The sequence below is a fragment of the Cnephaeus nilssonii genome (assembly GCF_951640355.1).
Source record: "Cnephaeus nilssonii genome assembly, chromosome: 3".
NCBI lineage: Eukaryota > Metazoa > Chordata > Mammalia > Chiroptera > Vespertilionidae > Cnephaeus > Cnephaeus nilssonii.
In genome coordinates, this window is record NC_137074.1 from 5,401,815 (window position 1) to 5,426,830 (window position 25,016).

The window sequence follows — 25,016 nt, forward strand, 5'->3', positions numbered from 1 at the left end:
TCTTTTTTTAAAAATTCTTTATTATTTAAATTCTTAAAAACAGGGACTCTCCTGGGAAAGTACTTCTCCGTGTGTGTGTGTGTGTGTGTGTGTGTGTGTGTGTGCAGGCACACGACACACAGACGCGCCCTGAGACTTTAACCGTGAGGGGAATCGTCCACGGAGGGAAAAGGTGGCGGGGGCACGTTCATGCCACGGGTGGGGCCTGAGTCAAGGAGGAGAAGCCCTGCTGTGTAGACACCAGGGTCTGGTCCTGCTTCCAAGCCCAGTTCTCAGCTCCATTGTTCTTGGAGCTGCCCTGCACGCCGCCTCCCCCCCCCCCCCCCATTTTGCTGGTGACCCAGGGGGAGGTGCTGTTTGTTGCCAAAGGACCTGAACTGGTCTGATTCGATGCAGCTGAGGTGTGGCCCCAAGGTGTGGGCTCCAACCAGGGCTCCGGGCACAGAACCTGAGCGAGCCAGCCGGTCCCTGAGCAGCACGTGGGCTGAGCGAGCCCCGTTCTGCGCTGCGTTGCTGTCCTGACCGCCCCGTGTTGCGTGTTCATTTAGGCTCCAGACCTGTGGTTGAGGACTTACTGCTGAGAGGGGTGTGGGTGGGGTGAGGCAAGTTTTCTGAAAAGGGACAGATTCAGATGGAGGAAGGAGTCCTTATGCCTAAATATTCCTTTCTTATGAAACTTCCTGTTTTGGTGATAAATATAGATTTTCCTTTTCCTTTTAAAAAAATCTTTATTTGATTTTCCTTTTCCTTATAAAGTCCGTGCTTTGGGAGTCAATACCAGGGAGCATCGGTGTTGAACCACGGACACTTAAAGTGGGTTTTCGTCTCCTTGCCGTTTCTCAGTCGCCCCTGGGACGTGATTGCGGATAATCCTGTAACGCTGGAGTCTTATTATGGCCACAACTTCATTTTGTACTAAACAATGCACACATTTGGTTAGCATGGCAAATTTTCCTTTTTATTAAATTTTTTTTTTCTTCTTCTTCTTCTTCTTCTTCTTCTTCTTCTTCTTCTTCTTCTTCTTCTTCTTCTTGAGAAACATCAGTTTGTTGTTCCACTTATTTACGCATTCCTTTGTTGATTCTTGTATGTGCCCTGGCTGGGGCTTGAACCCATAATCTTGCTGTATGAGGACAATGCTCTAACCACCTGAGCAACCCAGCCAGGGTTTGTTAAGTTTCAACAAGCAAATAGGACGCCGTGTTTGAAATGCTTCTTTTCCTCTTCTGTTTTGCTGATGGACATTTTTTGAAATGCTTTCTTATTTTTATTTTTGGTGTGTCTTATTCAGGGAACTGAAAAATAAACGATTTAGTGTTTTTCTTGGTGCATTGGTCTGGAAAAATATTTTTGTCTTTGACCAGTTTGTTGCTTGGTGAATGCTATTTCCTGGACACGGGGTCTTAAAACCTCCCTTGACTGTGCTTTTTTCTTCACTAGACGGGGAAAATAAAACCCTTTATTTTCACATTGAGGGTGGGCTCAGCAAAAGCGGAGCTGGTAAAAATTTTAGCTTTTTATTCCAGCTGACCCCTTTTCCTCAAGAAGAGCATGTCATTCTCTCTTTTAAGACCTATAGTTGATGATTCCTGGTAAAGGCCTCTTTTTAAATGTAAATAATTATGTGCTTTTGTGTGTAACTGGGTTACATTATTCCAACTTCCATAAAGTTCTGTCTAAGCTGCTGGAGGTCCATATATTGACCTTTTTAATAAACTAGTCCATTCATGGATTCATTCATTCTCCATGGAGCACTGACCTATGGGTGCTTTTGTTCTAGACACTAAAGATACATTGTAAGCAAATAAGAAAAGAGATCCCCGAACTTGTAGAGTATAAACAATGTTCTGGCTAATTTTAGCCTGAATTATGAAAGTAAAAAATAGTTTTATTCAAGAAGAAAATAAGGCTAAAGAATAATCACTCATAGATTTTATAATTAGTATGATAGTCTTTTTTGTGTGTTCCAGTTTTAGGGTGAGCATTCGTAGAATTACTGACTCATCCAATATCACATAGTAAGATGAAGTGTGTGTGTGTGTGTGTGTGTGTGTGTGTGTGTGTGTGGTCTGTGGGGAGGGAACCAACTTCATGTTATTAAAATAAAATTTTATGTGCAATTCTTTCTTACTCAGTTTATTGCCCTGCAGTGCCATCTGGTGGTCGATAAGAAGGAAACCATTTCAATTGTCACTCAGATAATTGGAATAGAAACGTTTCATCCATGTACCTGGGATGAAAATGTCATGTATTACCCAAACTTCAATAGTTTGGATGTAAAAAGGAAACCTATGAAGGACTTCCCAGGAGCAACAGGCATAAAGTTAGATTGTCAAAGAAAGGCAAACCTACACTCGATACAAGAGTAATAATTATACTGAGCATTTATATGATGCACCAGTGCTTTCCATGTTATTTCATAAAATCAACACAGTACACAAGTGAAAGGTACATGTGATATTATCCTCATTTTATTGGTGAAGACCTGGGGCATGAAAGTTTTCCAGGTAAAATATAGGGTGTTCGGTTAATTTCAGACAGTCAACACATATTTTTTCAGTGCAGTAGGTCCTTGGGTTATGTCGGAGATCTGTTCCTACGGTGCGACTTAATGCGATTTTCTCCGTAAGTCGGAACCCACCTACATGAGCACCTACGTCACTCACATGGAGCACAGACACAGCAGTAATGAAGTGACACAGTAAAAAAAATTTAAAAGAAACATAACAATTCCTGACCTTTACTTGTGGTAAATAATAAAAAACATAAAGCACATATGTACATACGTTAAAATGACGGAACCTTTTTTTTTATAAATAAATGGGAGATGGCGACGGAACCACGAAATGACGTACGTCGAGTCCGCCGTAACCCGAGGACTGCCTGTATGTCCCGAATATTCACATAAGCAATGAATAATTTGTAGCAGAAGTAGATCCCATGCGACATTTGAGACATTTTCATACCAGGTGGTCTGTTTTTGTTTGTTTCCTTCCCCCGCAGTCTGGCAACCCTCACTCGGGAGGTGAGGTGCGATCACGTAGACAGTAAGGACGGAGCCGGCGTGGACAGCAGCTCTCGCTCAGAACGCAGCTCAGGCTCGCGCTGCAGGCTGAGCTTGGGGACCGGGGTCCCCTCCTGACGAGGCGCACCTTCGGGGGGGGGGGGGGAGGGGACGGGCAGGAGCCGAGCTGTTGAACTGTGCTTCTCTTTTCCACGGTATCTGTGGCGTGGACTGGGCAGCGTGTGAAAGTGTGGACTGTCATTATGAACAGCACATTTATGTCAAGTGAGTGAACCTCACAGAATTTTAGGGCAGAAAGTGCAGTTGGGCAAACAGGCAGAACAGAACCCAGGCCTGGAAGGTGCTGGAAGGTGCTGGAAGGTGTGAGAAGATTCTCCCATGGTAAAGCAGAAATGCCAGCCTGGAACCTGGGGCGCTGTGCAGTGGGTGTAACGCCTGGAGCGGCAACACGATGTGAGCCTGGGGAGCACCTGGGGACGCCTAAGGGGGCTCCATGCTCACCTCCCAACCGGCACTGAAGCCGGGTGGCGCAGGCGAGGGCGCACCCTGAGGCCCTCCGGCCAGGGCCCAGTGTCTGTGGCAGCCTGGCCTCGGCGGACTGGCAGCCGGTCTGAGGCTGTGAGCTGGGCCTGAGTTGGGGCCCCACTTCTAAGACCAAGTTTGGCCGGTTGCCCGCGTCAGAAATGCAGGGGGCGTGATTTTAACACAAAGGAGCAGTGCATTAGAAGGACGCTGGGTGACGCCCAGACGTCACGGACGGAGCTGGGGCTCAGGCACAGCCAGAGCCTCACACCTGCCCCCCTCGCTGCCCCCCACGCCTCCCCGCCCCCCCCTGTGTGCTGCCCTTCTGTGCACGTGCCACCAGGCCACCGGCATGTCACGCCTCCAGCCCTGGACGAAGATTGACGTGTCCTTTGGGTCTCACGTCGGGGAATTCTCACCGCCCCCTCCCAGTCTGCGCCCACCTCTGGGCCAGCCCGCTGTGGCCTGACGAGCAAGGTGGTAAGAAGCAATGGCTGGTCCACAGCAGCCCAGGGTGGGGGGTGAGGGCGGCCCCCCGGGGGGAGAGAGGAGCGGGGTCCGCCAATGGGCATGTCCCCTAGGGCCCGCCCTGTGGTTCTCACTGTGGCTTGTCCCCCGGCGGATGGGAGCCTCCTGTTGTGTGGCTTCCCATGGGCTTGTCTCCAGGGGCCTCTGACTCGGCAGGGGCCGTGGGTGATGGCCCTTCACCTGGTTGGTCCCTGAGGAGGCCACAGGTTTCCCACGGGCCCCGCCTGGCCACTAGGTGGCGACAGACCTCGGAGGATGGGCTGGGTCATTTGGGTGTCCCATCTCTGGGACATCAGAGCCCCGAGTCCCGCAGAGGGGACATCCGGGGGGACTGGAACGTCAGGCATGTCCCCACAGGAATGCAGCAGACCATTCAAGGCTGCAGGGCGGGGCCCTGCAGGAGCTGCCCGAAGGGGCAGGGGGGGTGCAGGAAGCCTGCAGGGCTGGTGGGAGGGCGCTCCTTGGGGCTCTGCCATATGGGGAGGTGGCAGCGTGGCTCCGAGGCCAAGACCCAGCCGTTCACTGTGGGGGAGACGTCCTGGGGAAACGGTCTCCAAGGAAACCCGTTCTGGGTGAATTAATGATAACGTAGCTGTCTCCTCATTGAACATGGGCGGGGGGACCGGGGGTGGGGCCCTGATTCTGCGCCAGGAGCCCGTGTCATCCCTGACAGCGCTGATGGTGTCACTCAGACCAGAGGCCGAGGGCTGCCGGGAGCACACGGCGTTCCAGGGGCCGGAACCGGAACACGGTGCTCACCTGGACCACGGGCTCCAGAGGGGGGGCTGGGGGGCAGCAGAAAGGCAGGCCTGGGCTCCCGGTGCTGCGAGGCCACAGGGTCCCTGCTGCTTTGTGGCTCTGTGTCCTTCTCTCTCCTCCCTTCTCCCCTTCCCCCCCTCCTCCTCCTCCTCCTCCTCCTCCTTCTTCTCTTCCTCCTCCTCCTCACTCCTGTGATGACCCCCCAGCTCCCGGGCTGTCACCTCCTCCTCAGGTGGCACCAGAGACTAACTAGAGTCCTGGGTTAAATCCTAAGTCCCCGGGGAATGGGCTCTGGTCACCCATCTAGGTCCGGTCCCCGCTGCCAGCTGCCGTTCTGGGCAGAGGGCAGGCCACCAGGGTTAGAGATGGCGGCCAGGGACCAGGAAGGATGTGGATTTGGGATGCCCCTCTGTGGGGTGGAGAGTAGGCTGCATAAGGAGCGTGTGGTCCAGGCGATGCCTCCAAACGCACATTTCGGAAGTTGGTGGCTCAAGCCCAGGCCCAGGTGAGCTCCTCCTTCTGCCCCTCTGACGCCTTTCCTTCAAAGGGATGCCGCTGCACAGAAGCACAGATGCCAGGAGGCAGGGGGTCCTGGGAGTTCAGAGAGGTGAAGCCACTTGCCCAGGGACACGTAGCAGGCTTTTGGTTTCTCTTCTCGCTCCTTGGAATCACCTCCCAGGCAAACTCCTGGCTCACGAACCCTTTGTTCCAGGCTCCTTCTCTTGAGAAACCCGGGCTCAGCAGCCACGCGGCAGATCTTAGCATCTCTTGTACAGAAGAGAAACCCAGTGGGCGGAGGTTAAGTAACACACCGTTTGTGATCCCCGATCCACGTCCTTTCTCACTCCCTGGGACCCAGACTTTGCCCAGTAAATCTTGAATTCCCCTAATGGCATCTAGCTTTTATCTGTGAATCCAAATGTGTTGGTTAGTGTTTGGTTTGGCTGCTATAGAGACCAAAACAACAGTGGCTTAGACAAAGGAGAAATTTATTTCCCTCCCCGAGAGCCTAGATGTGGGCTTGCCCGCTTTGGAGAAGCTTCCAAGGCTCGATTGCTCCTGTCTTTCTCCTTGCTCTGCCGCCTCTGGGTGTGCTTTACCCAGAGACGAGCCATTCCCACCTCCACTCTCCAGCCGGCAGGAAGGTGGGGGTAGGGGTGAGAGGGTGGGAGGGGGAGAGGAGAATACTGCTCTTTAAGGGCAGAATCTATTCATGCTGCCCTCACCACAGTTTGCCCCACGGCCATGCCTAGCTTCGGGGTTGAGGGGAGGGCTGGGAGATGCCGTCTGCATTGGTGCCCAGCTAAAGAGTAGGGTTCTGTGGCCACAGAAGATGGGAAAATGGATATTGGGGGACGCCAGCAGCTGTTCATGGGCACTGTTTGCACGGGGCACTGCGTCAAGCTTTGCTGGGAATAGAAAGACAGACACGTGGTCGCCTCAGAATTCAGATGAGGGGGACCCCAATGGTAAAGTTTCATTCACAGGTAGAAGTCTCCAGTGTGGTCCATGGAACAACTAGGGTACAGTAATGGGGGGTGTGGATACCCCAGTATAGCCAGCCAGCAGGTTCTGGCCTGAAGAATCCACAAAATAAATACTTAAACGGAAGGGGGACATGACGGTAACATGAAGCCAGCGCAGGGCTTGAAATGCAGGTCTCCGTGGCATGTGATAAAAAACCCAACAACCCACCGACTGACTGCAGTTTTGAAGGAGACGCGCCAGGCGAATGCAGGCAGAGTGGGCACACGAGAGACACTGAACGGGCAAAAGCTAACTGGGCAGCTGCGTTCTCAATGAGGGGGCGAGGCCGGCAAGCACTGGTGTCTTAGCGTCTGGGGCTGTGGAGCGAAGGACCACCCCGAGTGGCTTAGAGGGCACTGTCCCACAGTCCTGGGGCCAGGGGCAAGGCGTCAGGGAGTCGCAGGGCACACGCCCTCTGAGGCCTGGGGAGAGGGTGCGTCCTGCCTCGTCCAGCTCCTGGTGGCCCCAGACGGTCCCTGGTTGATGGCCTGATTTCAGTCTCTGCCTCCGCCTTCATGCGGCCTCCCCCGCGGTCTTTCCCCCTTGTCTTCCTCTATGTCTGTGGCTAGGTCCAAATTCCTCCTCTTTAAAACAAAATTTATTTTTATTGATGTCAGAGAAGAAGGGAGAGGGAGACAGAGATAGAAACATCAGTGATGACAGAGAATCATCGATCGGCTGCCTTTTGCACATCCCCCTACTGGGAATCGAGCCCACAACCTGGGCATGACCCCTGACTGGGAATCGAACCGTGACCTCCTGGTTCATAGGTCGATGCTCAACCCCTGAGCCACGCTGGCCGGGCCAAATTCCTCCTTTTTATAAGGCCGCCAGTCCTATTGGATTAGCGCCCACCCCACCCTAATGACAGCGTTTCAACCGGACTTCTCTGTGAAGACCTATCTCCAAACAAGGCCACACGCGGAGTCCTGAGGGGGTGCACCCCAGCGTCCCTTTTTGGGGAGATACAGTTCAACCCAGAAGGGTTTGGTTGATGGATGTTCGTCTCTGAAGTCAAAGCAAATTGCACTCGCATCCTAGAAGCAAGCAAGGCGCCCTGCCGGGGCGGACACTGACAGCCGAGCGGCGTCCGCAGGCAGCTGAGCCCCGATGGCCAAAAAAGGGCCGAGCGGGCGCTCCTTGGCGCGCACCTGCGCTCCGTCAGGCCGGGTGACATGCCGACAGGAGAATTCTGCAGTAAAAATAGACGAGAAGAAATTAGATGGCGATGCTCCAGCGGCACTTGATGCTTGTCTGTGCTTCGGAATTCATTGTCAGGAGACTTTTTATTGTCTTTTAAAACCGAAGTTCCCTCTCAGAGGGCCACCTTTATTTTGCTTTCTGTCCGGCTATTCGTATGTGACCTGAATTAGGGTGTGAGCAGGACAGGAATGAAGTGAGGGCCGGGGCACCAACAGAGAGCCCCCACATTTAATGACGGCTTTCAAAAGCTTGGGCACATTTAAACGATATTTTTATTGATTTCGGAAAGGGAGATGGAAAGAGAGAGAGAGAGAAATATCAATGATGAGAGAGAACCATTGATCAGCTGCCTCCTGCACGCCCCCTACTGGGGATGGAGCCTGCAACCCAGGCATGTGCCCTGATTGGGAATCGAACTGTGACCTCCTGGTTCATGGGTCGACACTCAACCCCTGAGCCAAGTCAGCTGGGCTTTGGCACATTCTGCAGCAAACACCCCTCTTTGCCCAGTGACAAGGCCAGATGGTCCTCCCAGGCCTCTCGTCACCCAGAGGACAGCTGGCACCTGAGCCCCGAGGCCCCGGCCTGGGAGCCTGGTGTCTCAGACGCCTCTGTAAGCGCGGGTCAGCTCCTCCCCCGCCTCATGTCCTCTCCTCACAGCCCAAACGATTCGGGGATGTGGTGGCTTTAAAACAGGACCCCCAGTTCTTCGGCATTTCTTCACCGAGGGGTCTGAGCCCCCGCTCCCTGAACCTGGACTCTGGCACTGCGTGGCCAATAGAACACAGTGCAGTGGCCGCAGGAAGGATTCTCAAATGACCACCAGTGACCCCCATCACCCCGCACACGCTCAGTGTGGTGGAACCCGTGACGATGCTAGATTATGGGGGGCACAAGGGAGACTCCCCAAGGGGGCCTCACCTAATCCCATGAGACTTCCTACTCACGTCACCCCTAATGTGCCCACCCCCATCTGAGCTCAAACCCAGCTTCCTCAGGGGATCTGCCCCCACTGCACCCCTCCTTCAAAGATTTCTTCAGAGCCGTCACCACAACTCAGATTGCAGAGTGAATATGCTTTATTTTAATTTGAACTTCGTGATTTTTAAAGTAGGCTAAAAATATTAGTCGAATATCTCTTTATGCTCCAACTTTGAAATAATGCAAATCTCCCAAATTCCAAAAAATAAAAAAAAAATCCCCTCAGGATGGCACAGTCTGAGAGCTGCACTTGCCATGATTTAGGAATAGAATGTCCACTGGCCTGGGTGGGCATCGCAGCAAGTGGTGGCCAGCAGTTTCCTGGACCCGGCATTGGTGGGGGTGCGGGTGGGAGACCCCACCTTTGCTACGGAACTTCCGAGAGTGGTTATCCTCATTATATGTGCATTGTTGATAGGACACCTGTAGGGGGTCAGAAGATGACACCCCAAAACGTGCCACTTTGGCATAAGGATTATTTTAAGCTGAAGATAAATGAGAAACAGCAGACGCCAAAGGATCTCTGCCTTCCCCTGTTTTGTACCGGGAAGGGCAAAAGGATCGTAACCACTGGAGACTCTTAACAGAATCTACAGAGCAAACCTCCCCCCACAGCCTTATCTTCCATTCATCTCTCCACGTACTCATTTCCCCACAGGTCGCCACCCCCAAAGCCTATGCTTTTCTTTTGTCGTGCCACTTCGATAAGGACTTATTATTTAAGATTATATATTATAATTATATAAGCCCAAGTTCCAACCACCCCTTTGAGTTACTCCTCACTGATTTTCTCCCAGATGTGTGAGTGCCGCATCTGTGAATAACCTCTTGTTAACCTTTGGTTTTTGTCCTGTTACTCTGTCTTTTGTCAATTTAATTCTCAGGGCCCAAGCCACAGCACTGAGGAGAGGAGAGGAAAAGTTTATTTTTTCTTCCCAACACAGTCATGGTAGTTATAACAAATGTTTGTGGAACCTCTAACTATATTCTTTTTTTAAAAAATATATTTTATTGATTTTTTACAGAGAGGAAGGAAGAGGGATAGAGAGTTAGAAACATCGATGAGAGAGAGACATCGATCAGCTGCCTCCTGCACACCTCCCACTGGGGATGTGCCTGCAACCAAGGTACATGCCCTTGACCGGAATCAAACCTGGGACCCTTCAGTCCGCAGGCCGACGCTCTATTCACTGAGCCAAACCTGTCTCGGCAAACTATATTCTTTGGTTGTTGTGCCAAGGCTGGGGCTGGGGCTGGGGCTGGGGCTGGAAATCTTGGGAGAAAATCTGATGCAATACCATGCCTCAAAGGCCAGTCCTTGTGATCCCCATGATTACTGATATTCTAAATATTAGGACTGAAGCTGAGGAAATTTTTAAAAAGCTCATCAAGGCAAAAAGGATTATACTGGCCTTAGATTTTTTTATTCCTGTGGCTCATTATTCTAAAATTATTTGAGTTTTGTATTGTGCTAGGCCTGATGACCCTGATTCATAAGTGGCAAGGCTTGTGAATAATATGCTATGACCCCGGTTAGATTTGTAAGATTATCAGACTAACTTATTGACTCCCTGAGTATCTGATTTGCTCATCATTTTTCTGACCAGCTCCTAACATAGGGTTTTGTAGAAAGGGGAAAAAAAAAAAATCTTTTCTCTATCCTCTTATGTCCAGTGGCTGGGGCTTGTGAATTAAAAAGTCAGATTAACTGGAGAAAAAGTTTATTTTGCATGCATATAGGACCAACAAACAAGTAATTGGCTCATTTAGTGGTTAAAGGTTTATATCCCTAATTTAGTAGGAAAAAGAGAAGGGGGGGCAGGCTTCTTATGGGATGAAAACAGGTTTCTTGAGGAAACATAAATAGATTTTTAGGAGCACAGACAGGAGGTAATAAAGTGGGAATGTTTGTCTAATGGGTAAGCGTGGTCTTTCTGTCTTCAGGATCGTAAACTCCCAGGAGAAGGGAGTTGGGTGGGTCTGTGCTCTCCCTCTGGGAGGAGATCCTGGGAGAAGAATAATTTATGGCAGCCCCAGTGCCCAAAATTGCTGCTCTGAGGCGTTGTTTTCCTTTCATCTGTTGAATCTCAAATGTCTTCAGCTTAAAATAATCTTTCTGCCAAAGTGACTATTTTGGGGTGCCATATTCGGATCTCCTTCCACCGGAAGAGGCAGGAGTTCCCACTTATTTACTTCAGGGTCACATTCTAAATACATGATCCTCATTTCTGTTGGTACCTGTATCTGTGTAGACGCCCTTGACCCTGAGTCCCTCACAAGATTAAAATGTAATGGGGACCATCAGACCTCAGAGGGAAGGTAGGGGAGGGAGGGGGTGAGGGGGAGAGATTAACCAAAGGACTTGTATGCATGCATATAAGCCTAACCAATGGACACAGACAACAGGGGGATGAGGGCATGAGTGGGGGATTGAAGGGGGTAATGGGGAAATAAGGACACATATGTAACACCATAATCAATAAAGAAATTAAAAAAAAAAGTAATTCGGGAGCCCAGCGGGCGTGGCTCAGGGTTGAGCATCCATCTATGGACCAGGAGGTCAGGGGTTCAATTCCCTGTCAGGGCACATGCCTGGGTTGTAGGCTCCATCCCCAGCGTGGGGCATGCAGGAGGCAGCTGATCAATAATTCTCTCGCATTATTGATGTTTCTATCTCTCTCTACCTCTTCCTTCCTCGCTGAAATCAAGAAAAAAATACTACAGAAATGTAATGGGAAGACAAGCCAGGTACTGAGAAAGAACCACGTAAGAGCGGACACTTCAATATGGGGCTGCTCACCGGGACTTAGGGCGATGGCTTTTTCCAGAAATTGTCACAACGCTCGGAACAGCCAAGTTCCTTTGTTTACACCTGAGGGGCTGGGCGTGGGGCCTGGGAGGCCCCAGCAAACTTCCTACATAACAGCTCCGAGCTGACATTCTCAGGAAGCTGATTCACTCCTCAAGGTGGCCACCGTCCAGGGCTCTGCACCCCAAGGACTCCCTTGTTTTTCTTTCACAAAGAACCCGTTCTTGTGCGTGTGGAGGTGCCGCCGGCAGGGAACCGGCTTCACCAGTCCCTGGCCGTGCCAGAGGCCACAGGGCGCAAGGTTGGCTGGGCTGTGTCCTGGGGCAGCAGGGCCTGGCAGCCTGCAGCCGGTGGCGGAGGACAGCGGCGGGGGGGCCCCGACGGTCTGGGCTCGGCAGGACTTGGAAAGGCCCTGAGGAGGAGCAGGCCCTGCAGGCCGAGCCGAGGTCCGTGCCGGCCCCAGGCCTTGGCATTCCTGGGCCGGACTTCCTGGGCTGCTGCTGGGGGCTGGCTAATGATTACCAGGAAACATGCTGGCACGCCCGCACCTTCGGGGAGCGAGGGCCCGCGGCTGGCGGAGGCTGCCTCTGCGTTCAGAGCCTGTGACGTGACAGCCCTTTGGTGAGGAACTTCCTGCTCAGGGCCGAGCCCGGGTCAGGGTTCTCTGTGGCTGATTGAATTGTTCCTGTGTTTGTGCAGAGAGAGGACGGAGGCCAAGACGGCTGCCGGAGCCTGGAGAGAGGATCTACCTGCGGCGGTAAGACGGCCCGGTGGGGTCCCGGACAGGTGCAGCGGGTCCGGCCCAGGTGCAGGGCTCTCCAGGCAGCAGGACGCCCGCTGTTCTCCCAGGGAAAGTGTTGGGCGATCCAAACCTATCCTGGCTCCCCACTCCCTCGGAGTTAAACATTGAAAGGGCGGCGGCTCTGAGGGTGAAGGAATTTGAGACGATGTCTAATCAAGAGGGCGTCCCTGTCCCAGCTCGCAGGGATGCGCTGAGAGCCAGCCGGGGCTGGGACCGGGGAGGTCAGGCTTCCGCGCCGGAAAATTACTGTGACTCCGGTGTGCCCGGACACACGTTCCCTGGCGTTTGATAAGTGCCCGAGGAGAGCCTGTGGGCAGGCGATGTGCAGTTCTGAGGCTGCCCTGAGTCTAACAGGCATGCGTGGTCTTTCCGGCTTCAGGATCATAAAAGGAATTAGGCTGCTGCAAGGGTTGTGACAACTTCTGGAAAAAAAACATCTGCCCAAATCCGGGTGCCTCGGCACCTCCCAGTGCGGGGCACGCAGAGCCGGGGGGACTGAGGGTCCAGGGGCGTGGGTACCCTCTCGTAGGCACAGTGGTTTGCAGCAAGCCAGTTAATTCTCACGCACCATGCAAAGCTCTTCTGCCTTTTGGGGTTTGAGGTTTTTGCTACCAGAGAGGGATGGTCTCCTTCGGATGTTCTGGTAACAAGCTCGGGCCGAGAGCCCGGGAATAGGCATTGGGGCGCGGGGCGGTTAAGGGACATGGGCAGATTCAGCAGTTTTCTTCCTGAGGGGACTCTCTGGGGGCGTCCGATGATTCAAGTGTTTTGGACTCCTCGGGGCTTTAAGGAATTGGTTGGGGGTTAAATCCTGTCTATTGAATACAATCTAATAAGCTTTAAGACTTTCAAGAAGACTGAAAATTTTCCACTAAAAGTAGGTAGTTCAAGTCTTCCCCAATGAAATGCATGAGAACTTAAAATCCAGGGGCCCGCCAGACTACTCCTTAGAGGTAGTAACGTGCAAATGACCCGGCACAGGTCCTCAAGCACTTAAGTGGCTTGTCTGGTTTCAGTTTACACTTGAAATCAGCTTTATGACAGTTCCCTCCTTTATACACCCTTCAGACCAAACCCGCATCTCACACCCCCTCAAAGACCCTCGTCCGTGCTCTCCGACCCGACACCATCGTCCTGGCTCTGCCCGGCTCCTCGGAAGTGGAGCCCCCGACAGAGAACCAGCGAGACGGCGTGTAGGCGGTGGCGGGGTGAGGCATTAATAAGCTGTCACCGTTCCTTGTGGGCAACCTGACCGCTTATCAGCGACGGAAGCGTTTGCTGGTGACCTTTAGCTGTGGCCCAGGCTTCCTGGGCGCGGGGCGCACTGCTCATTTATTGCTCTCGGAAAATTGTCACCGTGTGGGCCCCGGGCTCAGTTTCTCCCTCTTCCTCTGTGGGGGTCCAGCATTCTAGACGATTGGTGGTGATGGACGTGTGGGGTTGCGCTCGCTGAACCTCGGAAATAGGTGCTTTGATTGGGGATGTTGAGCCCATCTCCAGGGCTGCGGTTTGGTTCGCTGTGCACACAGCTGCTGCCAGGCGCAGTGTCGAGGGGTTTGCTGGGTCTAGTTCAGATCACGGCAAGGTGCGGGGCTCCACACGGGAAGCTCCCAGCCCAGACACTGAACCTCATGCCCGGACACGAGAGGTAACGGTCATGCACATGCTGACATCTGCTTCCCAGAGACGTCAGAAACAGGGGGCGGAAGCCCGTGTTCCTTCTCATGGGCTGTGACTGCCCAGCACCACACTCACGTGTAACATACGGACCCATGTTCCTTCTCATGGGCTGTGACTACCTAGCACTACACTCACATGTAACACATGGTCTCATGTTCCTTCTCATGGGCTGTGACTACCCAGCACCACACTCACATAAAACATACGAACCCATGTTCCTTCTCATGGGCTGTGACTACCCAGCACCACACATACATGTACCATGTGGTCCCATGTCCCTTCTCATGTGCTGTGACTACCTAGCACTACACTCACATGTAACACATGGTCCCATGTTCCTTCTCATGGGCTGTGACTACCCAGCACCACACTCATATAACATACGGACCCATTTTCCTTCTCATGGGCTGTGACTACCCAGTATCACATTCACATGTAACACATGGTCCCATGTTCCTTCTCATGGGCTGTGACTACACAGAACTACATGCACATGTGACACGTGGTCACGGCCTGAGTGTCGCAGCGACCCCTCGTGCTGCTGCTGTTTCACTCCACCGTGTGGGAGGCGTGTCCCCCGATGCCGGGTGGCTGCCTTTCCCGGTGCCCAGTTCAGGGCTTGTATTTCTGCTCGTGAGTCTGTCCCCTCGGCCTGTAAGAGAGGAAAGGGACCGGAGCCCTGGCCGGGGTGTAGCACACTGCAAAAGTCCCGCACGGGCTCTGATGGAGCCGGCACCCCATGTCCTCCAGGGAGGTGTGCTGCCCCCAGCACAGCTGTGAAATCGGGGTGATGCCCGAGGCGCAGGGAAAGCCCCCCTGGGTCACTGCTCCACATGGCGGTGGTGGAGGAACGTGAGCCATAGAGACCTGTCCTCGGGCTAAGGAGGAGTGGCTGTGGTTTTATTATTTAGTGGACAGTTCATGACACGTTCGGGGGGTGATGTAGCCCTGCCTGCTTCCGTGAGACCCGGCAGTGCCGGTGACTGCCTCGGGCGGGCCCGTCCTGGGGAGAAGGGAAGAATGAGGAGAAACAGATGCAGAGATGGAGGGTGAGCAAGAGGGTCGCCGAAGAGCAAAGGGTTGAAAGGGAGGGCCGCGTGCTGCCAGAGGGGGGAAGACCTCACTCTGTTGCCTCTTGACCTCTGACTTCTCCCCTTTCACCCTTCCCCTGCCCCAGCCCCAGCCCCCTCGCTGCAGTTCCTCAAGTGTGCCAGTCACCAGCCACCCAGGGCCTTGGCACTGCTGCTCCTCTGCCTGGGAAGCTCGGGTGCGGGACCCCCAGTGCGGGCCTCCCTGGGCAAAGTGACAGCCAGCCACCCCGCACTCCTCCCGCACACACATCCCCTCTTCTGTTTACTCCACTCCTCTTGCTGCTCCTCACAGGCTTCTGATCTGCTCTTCCTCCTGTCCCTGCTTTTCCTTTTGATCATGTAGACGTGTCGTGCACAGGCGTTTCCTTGCTCAGCGATCCAAGCGTCACGGTTGCAGCGAATTGCCATAAGTCCAGGCTGTCACATCGTGGACAGCAACTCAGTGGCAAGGGTATCCCCGGCACCCCGGAATGGACCCTGGGCGTGGGAGTAAGGTCAGGTGACACAGTGATTCTCGGACTTGAGCACATGCCAGAAACGCACGTTGCTTAGACAGGCTGCGGGCTCAGCGTGGCGTCGCCAGCCTGGCAGGTGTGGGGGGGCCCCAGCGTCTGGCTTTCTAACAAGGCCCGTAGCTGAGGCCGGTCCACGGGCCACCCCAGGAGTGCCGACTCCCCGTCCTCGGACCCGGGGCTGGCCGGGCTCTGCGCGGCGCTGCCTGTTCCCGCTCCCGCTCACCTGCCTGCTTTCTCTCCCAGGTGAGGAGATGCCAACATGGACGGCAGCTGCAAAGGCGTCCTGGCCGCGCTGGTCGTGGTGGCTGGCCTAGCAGGTAGGTCACGCGGGCGTGGCGGGATGTCCCACGGCTTCCACTTGGAGTGGGGACCCAGGGAGGCCCGGCGCTGGCGGGTGTGGCTCCAGGGGTTGTGCCTAGCCCCCTCCCACCACGCCCCTTCCCTCTGGGGGTGTCAGGGGGGCCCACTTTTTGCTGCACTGACTCAGCTCCGGGGCGGTCCTGCAGGTGCAGTGCACCCCCAGTTCTCTCCATCGGGGTTCGCGCCTCCTGGCTTGTGCCCCCGGGACCGCTCCACAGCCATCGCTCCTGTTGAGATGTCCTGTCCCTCTTGTGTTTCTGTCTGGACCTCTCCCATGGCCTTGGGGTGTCCCCGGCCAGGGTCCCCGTTAGACTCTGCCTCGCAGAGCTGAGGTGTGCGGACCTCGGGGTCTCAGAGCAGCTGGGCTGGTCCCCCAGCTCCGCTGTGGCTCCGTTGGGGGACAGGCTGCCGCTCAGGTGTGCTGGTCTCGTTTCCGGCTGGGGTTTGCTCTCCTCGGGGGAGGCGTGCTGTGCTCCGCATGCGGGGGTTTGAGGCCTCGCAGTGGAGAGTCTGCACGCGGGACCTGCGCAGTCACGAAGGCCTGGCTGGATGAGTCGCCACGAGCCGAACACCTCGGGTATCAGCACTGAGGCCAGGAGCCCTCCACCAAAGCGTCTTCCAGGCCCCTTCCCCCCCCCCCCCCCAAAGGGACCACTGTCCTGACGTCTCACTGCAGAGCATGTCCTGCTGGTTTTGGACTTTACCTACGGATGAACTCTATTTCAGATGGCTAGATAATGTTTTTTAAAAATTATATTTTTATTGAACTCAGAGAGGAAAGGGGAGGGAGAGAGAGGTAGAAACATCAGTGATGAGAGAGAATCATGGATCAGTTGCCTCCTGCACACCCCACACTAGGGATCGAGTCGGCAACCTGGGCATGTGCCCTGACTGGGCATCAAACCGTGACCTCCTGGTTCATAGGTCGGTGCTCAACCACTGAGCACGCCGGCCGGGCAGGATAATGTTTTTTGTTTTTTTTTAAAGACTCTGGCCATGACAGCATGGGAAAAACAAAAAGGAGTGAACTAGAAGAGGGGCCGTGGGTGTGTGACATGCAGTGAGGACTGTGTTTTACATGTTGATTTGGGTTATTTTCATGTGATGTCGATGGGCGCCGGGCCGTGGTGTTGACATGTATTTGGGGGAAAATGTTCGAGAGCTCGGGCCTGTAGTGCGCAGTGCGGGTGTCTAGTAGGTGCTGATAACATGTGTTCGTGGCGCGGAGAGGAATGCCCCTCCCCACGGCCTGGAGCTTGGGGCTTGTGCAGCTGGCCAACCAGGCTCAGCACAGTTTAGGGACGTGGCTGCAACGAGGCCATTCGGCCACGGCGGCAAACATTCTCCCCCAGAGGAACTCGGGTGCATAGTTCTCTCAGACACCTTTCCTGAAGTTCTGTTTTGAAGGCAGGGCTGGCTGAGGCCTGGCGATGGCTTCCCAGGAGGGGAGAGGGTGCTGGGCTAATTCTAGAGCCCCCTGGGGGGGGGTCCATAGCAACAGACTGAGCCCCTCGGACACTTCTTCGGGGAAAGACACCCTCGTTTGCAGTCGTGGCTTTGAGTAGCTGAGGGCTACCCCAGGTGCACCCCCCAGCCTCTGCCAGCCTCTCCTCTACGGCGTCCCTGGCATCACGAGGACCCGGCCACTTACTCACTCAGTGAATATTAACCGAGGGCCCATTGTGCCCCATTTGGTTGGCACTGGGATGCAGAGATGAGCAAAAGCAGGCAGAGGTGCCAACAAAGAGTTGAGAGCCACAGGGAAACAGGCATTAATTGATAGAAAACTCAATATAAAATCACCCCTGTGATAATTGCTTCGCTCTGAAAGCCGTTGTAGAACGATGTAACCTAAATCGGGTGGTCTGGGAAGGCTCCCTGAGGAGGTGACAACTTGGCTGGGCACTGAGGAGTAAGGCTGGCATGCCAGGCTGGCCACTGCCTGTGCAAAGGGGCCAGAAAGAGTTGGTGAGGAAGAGGGCGGAGTTTGGGGCAAAATGAAGTTGATGTGAGACTAGGTAGGGTCTTAGGATGTGGTGATGCTCAGGATTATCTGGTCTTCACCCTGAATGATGGGCATGTTTAAACGAAGTCTGGGTGGAGGGGTGGGGGGAAGGGGTTCCTGAGCATGCTGGTGTGTTGAGATCTCTCTAATCACATGGAGAGCAGTTTGGGGGTGGGTGGGGGTGGCACAGCAATGGTGCTGGCGCTTCCTGTTGCTCTCAGCAGGAAGTGGAGACCCATCTCGCCCCCCCCCCCCCCACTTCTCAGCTTCCTTCCCACAGTGGCCCCAGCCCCTGAGGGATTCGGACACCCACTCTCTCCTTTGGGCGCTGCCTCCACAGGGCAGTTCTCTTCTGCGCTCGCCCCGCCCCACGTTGTTCCCCTTTCTTCACCTGACTTTGAAGTGCCTGCTTTTCTATTCATTTCCAACGTGACCTAAGAGGTGGGAGAAGGTGAGGGGTCCACAGGTGCTGTGGGAAGAGCCAGAGGAGAGGAGGGTGGAGGAGTCGAGAGATCGAGAGAGTGAGGGGCGGGAGAGAGAGTGAGGGGCAGGGTAGAGGGCGAGGGGCAGGCTGTAGACAGGGTTTGGGGAATCGGAGAGTGCCGGCATGAATAAGTATCTTGCATGCGGATAGGATAAGCCCCTCCGGGGGACGGGGGGACCTGGTGTTGGGTGACCACTGTCGCTGGCTGTCACTGGCGCACAGGAGGCCCCTGGGAGGGGGACGTTGATGGTCCCCATGGCTCTGCCCCTCACTTGCCCTTTTGCTCTACACACGGAAAGGGAGCAAAGGGGAGGGAGCTGTGTGCGGAGGCAGGTGACTTTGATTAAAGGTCTTATTTATAGTTTGCTCATATTTGCTCTGGGTGGGACACGGTCACGCACACCACCAGCTGATGGGGTGCAGGAGAGAGGAACGCGGCCCCAGGACCCCACTCTTCCGGAAGGGCAGCTTCTGAATCACGAGGAGGAGCTGGAGGGCGTTACCTGTGGTGGGAGCCCATGCGGGCTGTGTGGCCAGGGCAACTCAGTGCTTAGGGTTTGGCGCCTCCTGTTTAAGGTCAAGTTCAAACTCAGAGAGTTCCCATTTGGTGCAGGTCCCTCCCCACTCCCGCTCCCCCTCTCACCTCCCTAGCTGCAGAGTAAGCTAGGCAGCCTTGGGCCTTCTTGGTCACACGTGCAGCCGGCAGGGCATTTAGACGGGCGTGGAGGGCACAGTGTGTGGACTGAAATGATCAGCCTGGCACCAGCGGGAGAGGACCCCAGCCGAGCTGTGATTTAAGTCACACTTTCTCTTGCCCTCCTGCCCGGAGGCACAGCAAAGAACAGGGAACAGTGGTCACGCTCACCCAGCACAGGAGCAGCCCTAGTTACCAGTACCGCTCACCTTCCCTCGGGTTGGCCTCTTTGGAGCCAGTGGTCCCCCCTGACCCTGGCTGCCGCCCCGCCCCGTCCTGCTGGCCTCGGACCCTGTCCGTGCAGTGGCTTATTGTGTGCCCTTAACCTGTTCCTGCGGTGCATCCCCGCAGTGCATTCTGGGAACGCAGGCGAAGTGTTGCTGTGTCAATGGGTGTCCAGCGGTGTGCTTTCTTCGCAGAAACCTTTAGGGCTGTCAGGAGATTCTTTAGAACCCGCCTTCCAGCTGGCGCGCGGAGGGCAGGGTGTTGGGAAAGGCGTGATGGAGGCAGCACTACTTTAGTCTCTGATTTTCTTGGCTCATCTTGTCGGTCCACGTGACCCCTTCTTACAGGTCATGTGACAGTGACCGTCCACTGAGTGCCTGGGGGTCACATAAAGGGTTTACACGGATCGTCCTATTTGGTCCTTGACATAAGTCCCGGTGGCACTAGCATCCCTGTTTTGCCGCCGAGGAGCGTGGGGCGTGGAGAAGTGGAGGTGACTTGTCGGGTGAGCCAGGCTGCTCATTCTGGAGTCCATGGTCCCTCACTCCAGAGTGTGGGGTTTTAAACTCAACTAGATGTGGGGAGACTTTCTGAGGGGCTGCCCCATGCATGCCTGGGCCTTCTCATGAGGGCATCTAACTCCCTACACCTTTCTACCCATTATCCCTCTCTGTCTCGTCTAGTCCTCAGGAGGAGGGCGAGGCCCCAGGGACAGTGCCATCTTGTTGATACTTCGAGATGAATTTCCCATGACAGTGTATGCAGGACCCACATTTCACCTCTCCAGCTGTATTCCTTCCCTCGCAACCTTGCTCATCCTCCAGCCACAGGCACTGTCCTAAGTGCCCCACGTTGGGGGTGGGGGGGTGTCTCAGGGTGCAGGGGAAGGCATGGGCCATGATCACAGCATGTCAGGGTCCCATCCTCTTTGTGAAGACGAGGTACTCCACTGTCCCCACCCAGTCCTGGGAGAAGGTCCCCCTCATTTCACCGGGAGGAAAAATGCTCATTTCATAGCGGGGCTGAACAACTTCCTACAGCGACAGAGGCGGGCTAGTGGTGGCTCTCTGGGCCACGCTGGGGTCAGATACCTGAGGCCACATCCCGCAGGAAGAGGAGGAGGGGCATTGCTCCCTCACTGCCAACCCAGCTGGGGTGCTGAGGACTGTGCAGCAAGGAGAGGGCCGTGGGGAGGAGGGACGGATTGGCTTCCTGTCCACTGGAAGCTCCTGATCGTCTGGGGAGACCTGGTGTTGGGACCAGTAAGACCTGGGATCTGAGCCACAGGACAATCGGGGCTCACAACTTGTATGCAGAAGGGTTAAACTCTACAGTTGATCTATATCGACTCATCACTCACTTGAAACACGGGGTGTCTTTTAGCCTTTGGATCCGGCTACCAAATCATAGAAGGACCCAAGAACGCCACGGTGCGGGCGGGCCAGGAGGCCCGCTTCAACTGCACTGTCTCGCGGGGCTGGAGCCTCATCATGTGGGCTCTGAACGGCACGGTGGTCCTGAGCGTCACGCCCATGGGGGTCATCATCACCAGCAACCGCTTCACCTCCGAGAACTACACGGAGGGCGACGACTTCACCTCCGAGATGATAATCCACGACGTGCAGCTCAGCGACGCGGGGCACATCAAGTGCAGCCTCCAGAACAGTGGCCGCGAGGGATCCGCTTTCCTTTCCGTCCAAGGTGCGTCCAAGGTGCGCGTGCGTGCGGGGGACTCAAAGAGGCGCGTGGGGAGTTCGTTGGGCTCAGTGTCAGAGAAGTGGAAGGGACCTGCTGAAGTGCATGCCATAGATGGTGACCTGTGGGGCACTGAGTACTTCGGTGGTGTGACACTCAGTGCTCTGAACCCATGAATGTATTCTCATATTTGTCACTTCCCTCCCCTCTCCCTTCCTTTTTCTTTTGTTGTTGTTAATTCTCACTAAGGATATTTTTCCATTGGTTTTTAGAGAGAGTGGAAGGGAGAGGGAGAGACAGAGAGAAACATCGATGTGAGAGAGACACATCGGTTGGTTGCCTTCTGCACGGTATGTGCCCTTGGCCAGAATCAAACCTGGGACTCTTCAATCTGTGGGCTGATGCTCTATCCTCTGAGCCAACCAGCTAGGCACCACCCCGCCTTTTTTAATATATGGGTTAGTCATCAGTTAGTGTTACCCTGAGAATTCTTCTGACCTGACGAGTGTTTGTTGTTGTGTTGTTTATTTCTCTCCTGCCTTCCTCACGGCCCCTCTTTCTGCTTTCTTCCTTTCTGTTTCTCTCCCTCTCTTCCTCCCATCTCTTCTTCCCATTTCTATGATTAAGACTCTTAAAGACAGATTTTGTCACTTTCCATCTCATCCATGTTGGTACCTACTAGCTTTTCTGGAATTATATCCTGAAGGTCTTCTGGGGCCAGGCCGTCTCTTGTCTGTGAGGTAGAGCGAGGTGGCGATCATTGCCTGTCTCCGGTCTTACCCCTTCTTTTCCCCCCCAAATATACTTTTATCGAATTTTTACAGAGAGGAAGGGAGAGGGATAGAGAGTTAGAAACATCGATGAGAGAGAAACATCGATCAGCTGCCTCCTGCATACTCCCTACTGGGTATGTGCCCGCAACCAAGGTACATGCCCTTGACTGGAATCGAACCTGAGACCCTTGAGTCCACAGGCTCTATCCACTGAGCCAAATTGCCTCTTTAAAAAAATTTTTTTTTATTGGTTTCAGAGAGAAGGGAGAGGGAGAGATAGAAACATCAATGATGAGAATCATTGATCAGCTGCCTCCTGCACACCCCCTACTGGGGATCGAGCCCACAACCTGGGCATATGACCTTGACTGGAATCGAACCCAGGACCCTTCAGTCCACAGGCTGGCGCTCTATCCACTGAGCCAAATCGGCTAGGGTGATAACTTAATTTTTATTTTCAAAGTTAATTTTTAGGTACTGAAGATCATGCTACATAGTGAAAAAAAAAGGATGGTTTACAAGGATTAAGAACATGTTTATCAAAGTTTAATCCCTTTGCATTCCTTAAAAATGCAATAATATACTCTTTCTAGATGCACTGGAGCCAGCAGAGTGTCCGCTTTCCATGGCAGCATTTTTTAACAACAGACCACATTGTGTCTTTGACATTTTTCTTAGGTTTACTGGTATTTATTTGCTTGTCAGGGAGAAATTCCCAAAGATTTGGTCTGCATTTATGCTGCTATTAAATCAAATGGGGAACATTTGGTGCAGATACATGTCTACCTATTTCTACTTGCGTTTTTAAATGTAGCCAAACTGTTGTCTCCTTATGTGTCTTCAATTCCATGTGGTTTAATTAGGGGCACGCTGATATTTTGTGATTTTGTGGCATTTGTTGACTTAGTGAGGCTACTGGATTCCGGCCTAGTTTGTGTGACCAGATTCTTATTACAGTACTTTGTGGTATAAGGTAAGAACACCGGAGAAGGAATCAAAGATACGGGTTCTGGCGTTTCTTCCATCAGTTACCCACCCTGGTGACCCCTGAATTGGCTCAATTTCTTCACCTTTAAAATTGGGACAAGACTCTGCCCACTTTGCAGGTTGACTGTGTGGATCAGAGGATGGAATAACTGGGGACGGTCTGAAGACTCCAGAACCAGGGTGGGCTAGTGGTCAGCAGTGCAGACTCGGTGCCCCACTGCCGGGTTCAAGTTGCAGCTTTACTATCCACTAGCTGTGTGACCGTGGGCATGCCACTTCCTGACCTGGTGCCCTAGTTTTCTCATCATAGGGATGTTGTGAGGCCAGATGAGGATCGTCTATGTAAAGTCTTTAGAACAGCACCAGGCTCATTGCAATCTCCAGATAGTCATTTGCTATTACTTTTATTATTATTATTTTTTTAATCCTCACCTGAGGATATTTTTTCCATTGATTTTTAGGGAGAGTGGAATAGAGAGGGAAAGACAGAGAGAAACATTGATGTGAGAGAAACACATTGATTGGTTGCCTTCTGCATAAGCCGACCGAGCCCCAGGCCCAGGGAGGAGCCTGCAACCAAGGCATGTGCCCTCAACCGGAATCGAACCCGGGACCCTCTGGCCACAGGCCGACGCTCTATCCACTGATCCATACTGGCTAGGGCCATCGCTATTATTTATTGCATCCCCAGTAGGAGCTTGCCATCGTGTTAGGCATTTAAGGGGGACTCAGAGGTGAACAGACTAAGTAAGGCACAGTCCACCCTCTAGGCCCTTAGGAGAAGAGAGGCTCATGCAAGTGCATGAAACACGGTGGTGCACGCAGATGCTGGCAAGTGCATTGGCAGGGAGACAACTCATGTTCGAATTGGGAAGGAGGCGAGAGAATCGGTAGTCTTCAAGGAGGACTCCAGAGAGAAGGGGCCATTGGAGATGTGCCTCAAAGGTCTGGAGATGCAACATGGGGACAAGAGAGAGGAGGGGGCACTCCTGGATCAAGGAAACAGGACCAAGGCATGACCTATTACTACTGTGTGTTTGGCATATCCAATGGCTAAGTCTATGTGGATTTATAGCATCTCTGCTCAAAGCTATACATCTATCAAGTGTCTTCAGGCACGCAGTTTTACAAGTTAATAATGACTGTAGCTTTTAGTTTGAAAACAAATAGAAGAATGAATGTCTTAGGAAGTTAAAGTCTTCCCCATGGACCCCGTAGAACAGAGGACCCTGTAGAACAGAACTGAACTTGATCCTTTGAGCCTGGTTCCACTGGTCTGAATGGTACTTCCTTCTCAGAGGGATAATGTTCTGTGAGAATAGGGTCTCTTTCAAGAATTTTGAAAAAAAGAGGAAGCATCCAATTTATCTTGAAAGTAAGTTATCTAAAGTTATCATTTTGTTCTCTTCAAGTATCAACATATATAACTCCATATTGAGTCATCCAAACATCTATGTAAAATGTTCTATCACCTACTATAAAGTGTCATGAAAGCCAATGGGAGAGTTGAGTCAGAAATATACACAGGAAAAGCAAATGCTTCCTTCAGATTCTGCATTTGCCCGTCCACCCATTCATCACACACCACACTCTAGACCTCTTGTGTTTTGAGGGCCAGTTTCTTCTGTTATTAAGTGAGCCAGTACCATTCCTCCCGGTTTCTGCTAACCTAAACTTCTCCACTGAATGAAGCAATGAACAAGCCAAAAAGAACAAAGACAAACGCTTTGGCCTTGAGGGACCCATCGGGTGCCCTCTCACTGCCCGAGGGACCCATCGGGTGCCCTCTCACTGCTGCGTGTACAGTAGTCCTATCACTAGCACAGGTGCTCTACTTGCTCCAAGGGACTGTTCAGGAAAGAAGAGTCTAGAAATGGAGCATTTCTGAGTCCTCGGATGGAGCTTTCAGAGCAGATCCAGTTCAGTCTCGTCTGGGATCTCCTGGGTGTCTCCCAGGCCCTTTGGGGTGGTCTGTGAAGTCACAACTGTTTTCAGAACAATACTAAGACATTCGGTGCCACGCCCACTCTCGCTCTCACGTGTGAACAAGGAGTTCTCCACTGCACGCTGGGGAGGGTTGTGTAACTCAGTGGACCAGTGGTTTCCAAGGGACTGATGTGAAAGGGCAAAGAGAGCCGTTCAAAGAGCCAGATGGACAGTGGATTTTAACATCACTGACCAGGAGGGCTTCTTTATATAGTTTCAGATTCCACAGCGCAACCGACCTCCCAGAAGCCACTGCTTGTCAAGTTTGGGTGCAGTATCAGAGAATGCCCATGGTTATCTGGAAAGCCTAGGCATGCTCCTCACTGCTTCAGCATATCTCTGTGAAGTCAGATTTTCTTTGTAAA

At 53.3% G+C, this 25,016-nt stretch overlaps 1 protein-coding gene across 5 annotated transcripts in view; it reads left to right on the forward strand.

Annotated features, from left to right (window-relative positions):
- IGSF5 (immunoglobulin superfamily member 5) overlaps positions 1-25,016 on the forward strand; it is a 59,152-nt gene that overhangs the window by 9,536 nt on the left and 24,600 nt on the right. For 3 of the 5 annotated variants that reach the window (XM_079762275.1, XM_079762278.1, XM_079762279.1), the window contains exons 1-3: positions 11,978-12,111; positions 15,686-15,759; positions 20,594-20,911. In XM_079762275.1, coding sequence (XP_079618401.1) covers positions 15,702-15,759; positions 20,594-20,911 — 376 coding nt within the window. In that variant the 5' untranslated portion in view covers positions 11,978-12,111; positions 15,686-15,701. Of the gene's footprint in view, positions 1-11,977; positions 12,112-15,685; positions 15,760-20,593; positions 20,912-25,016 lie in introns of those variants that run through there. The other 2 variants (XM_079762276.1, XM_079762277.1) reach the window with 2 other exon arrangements.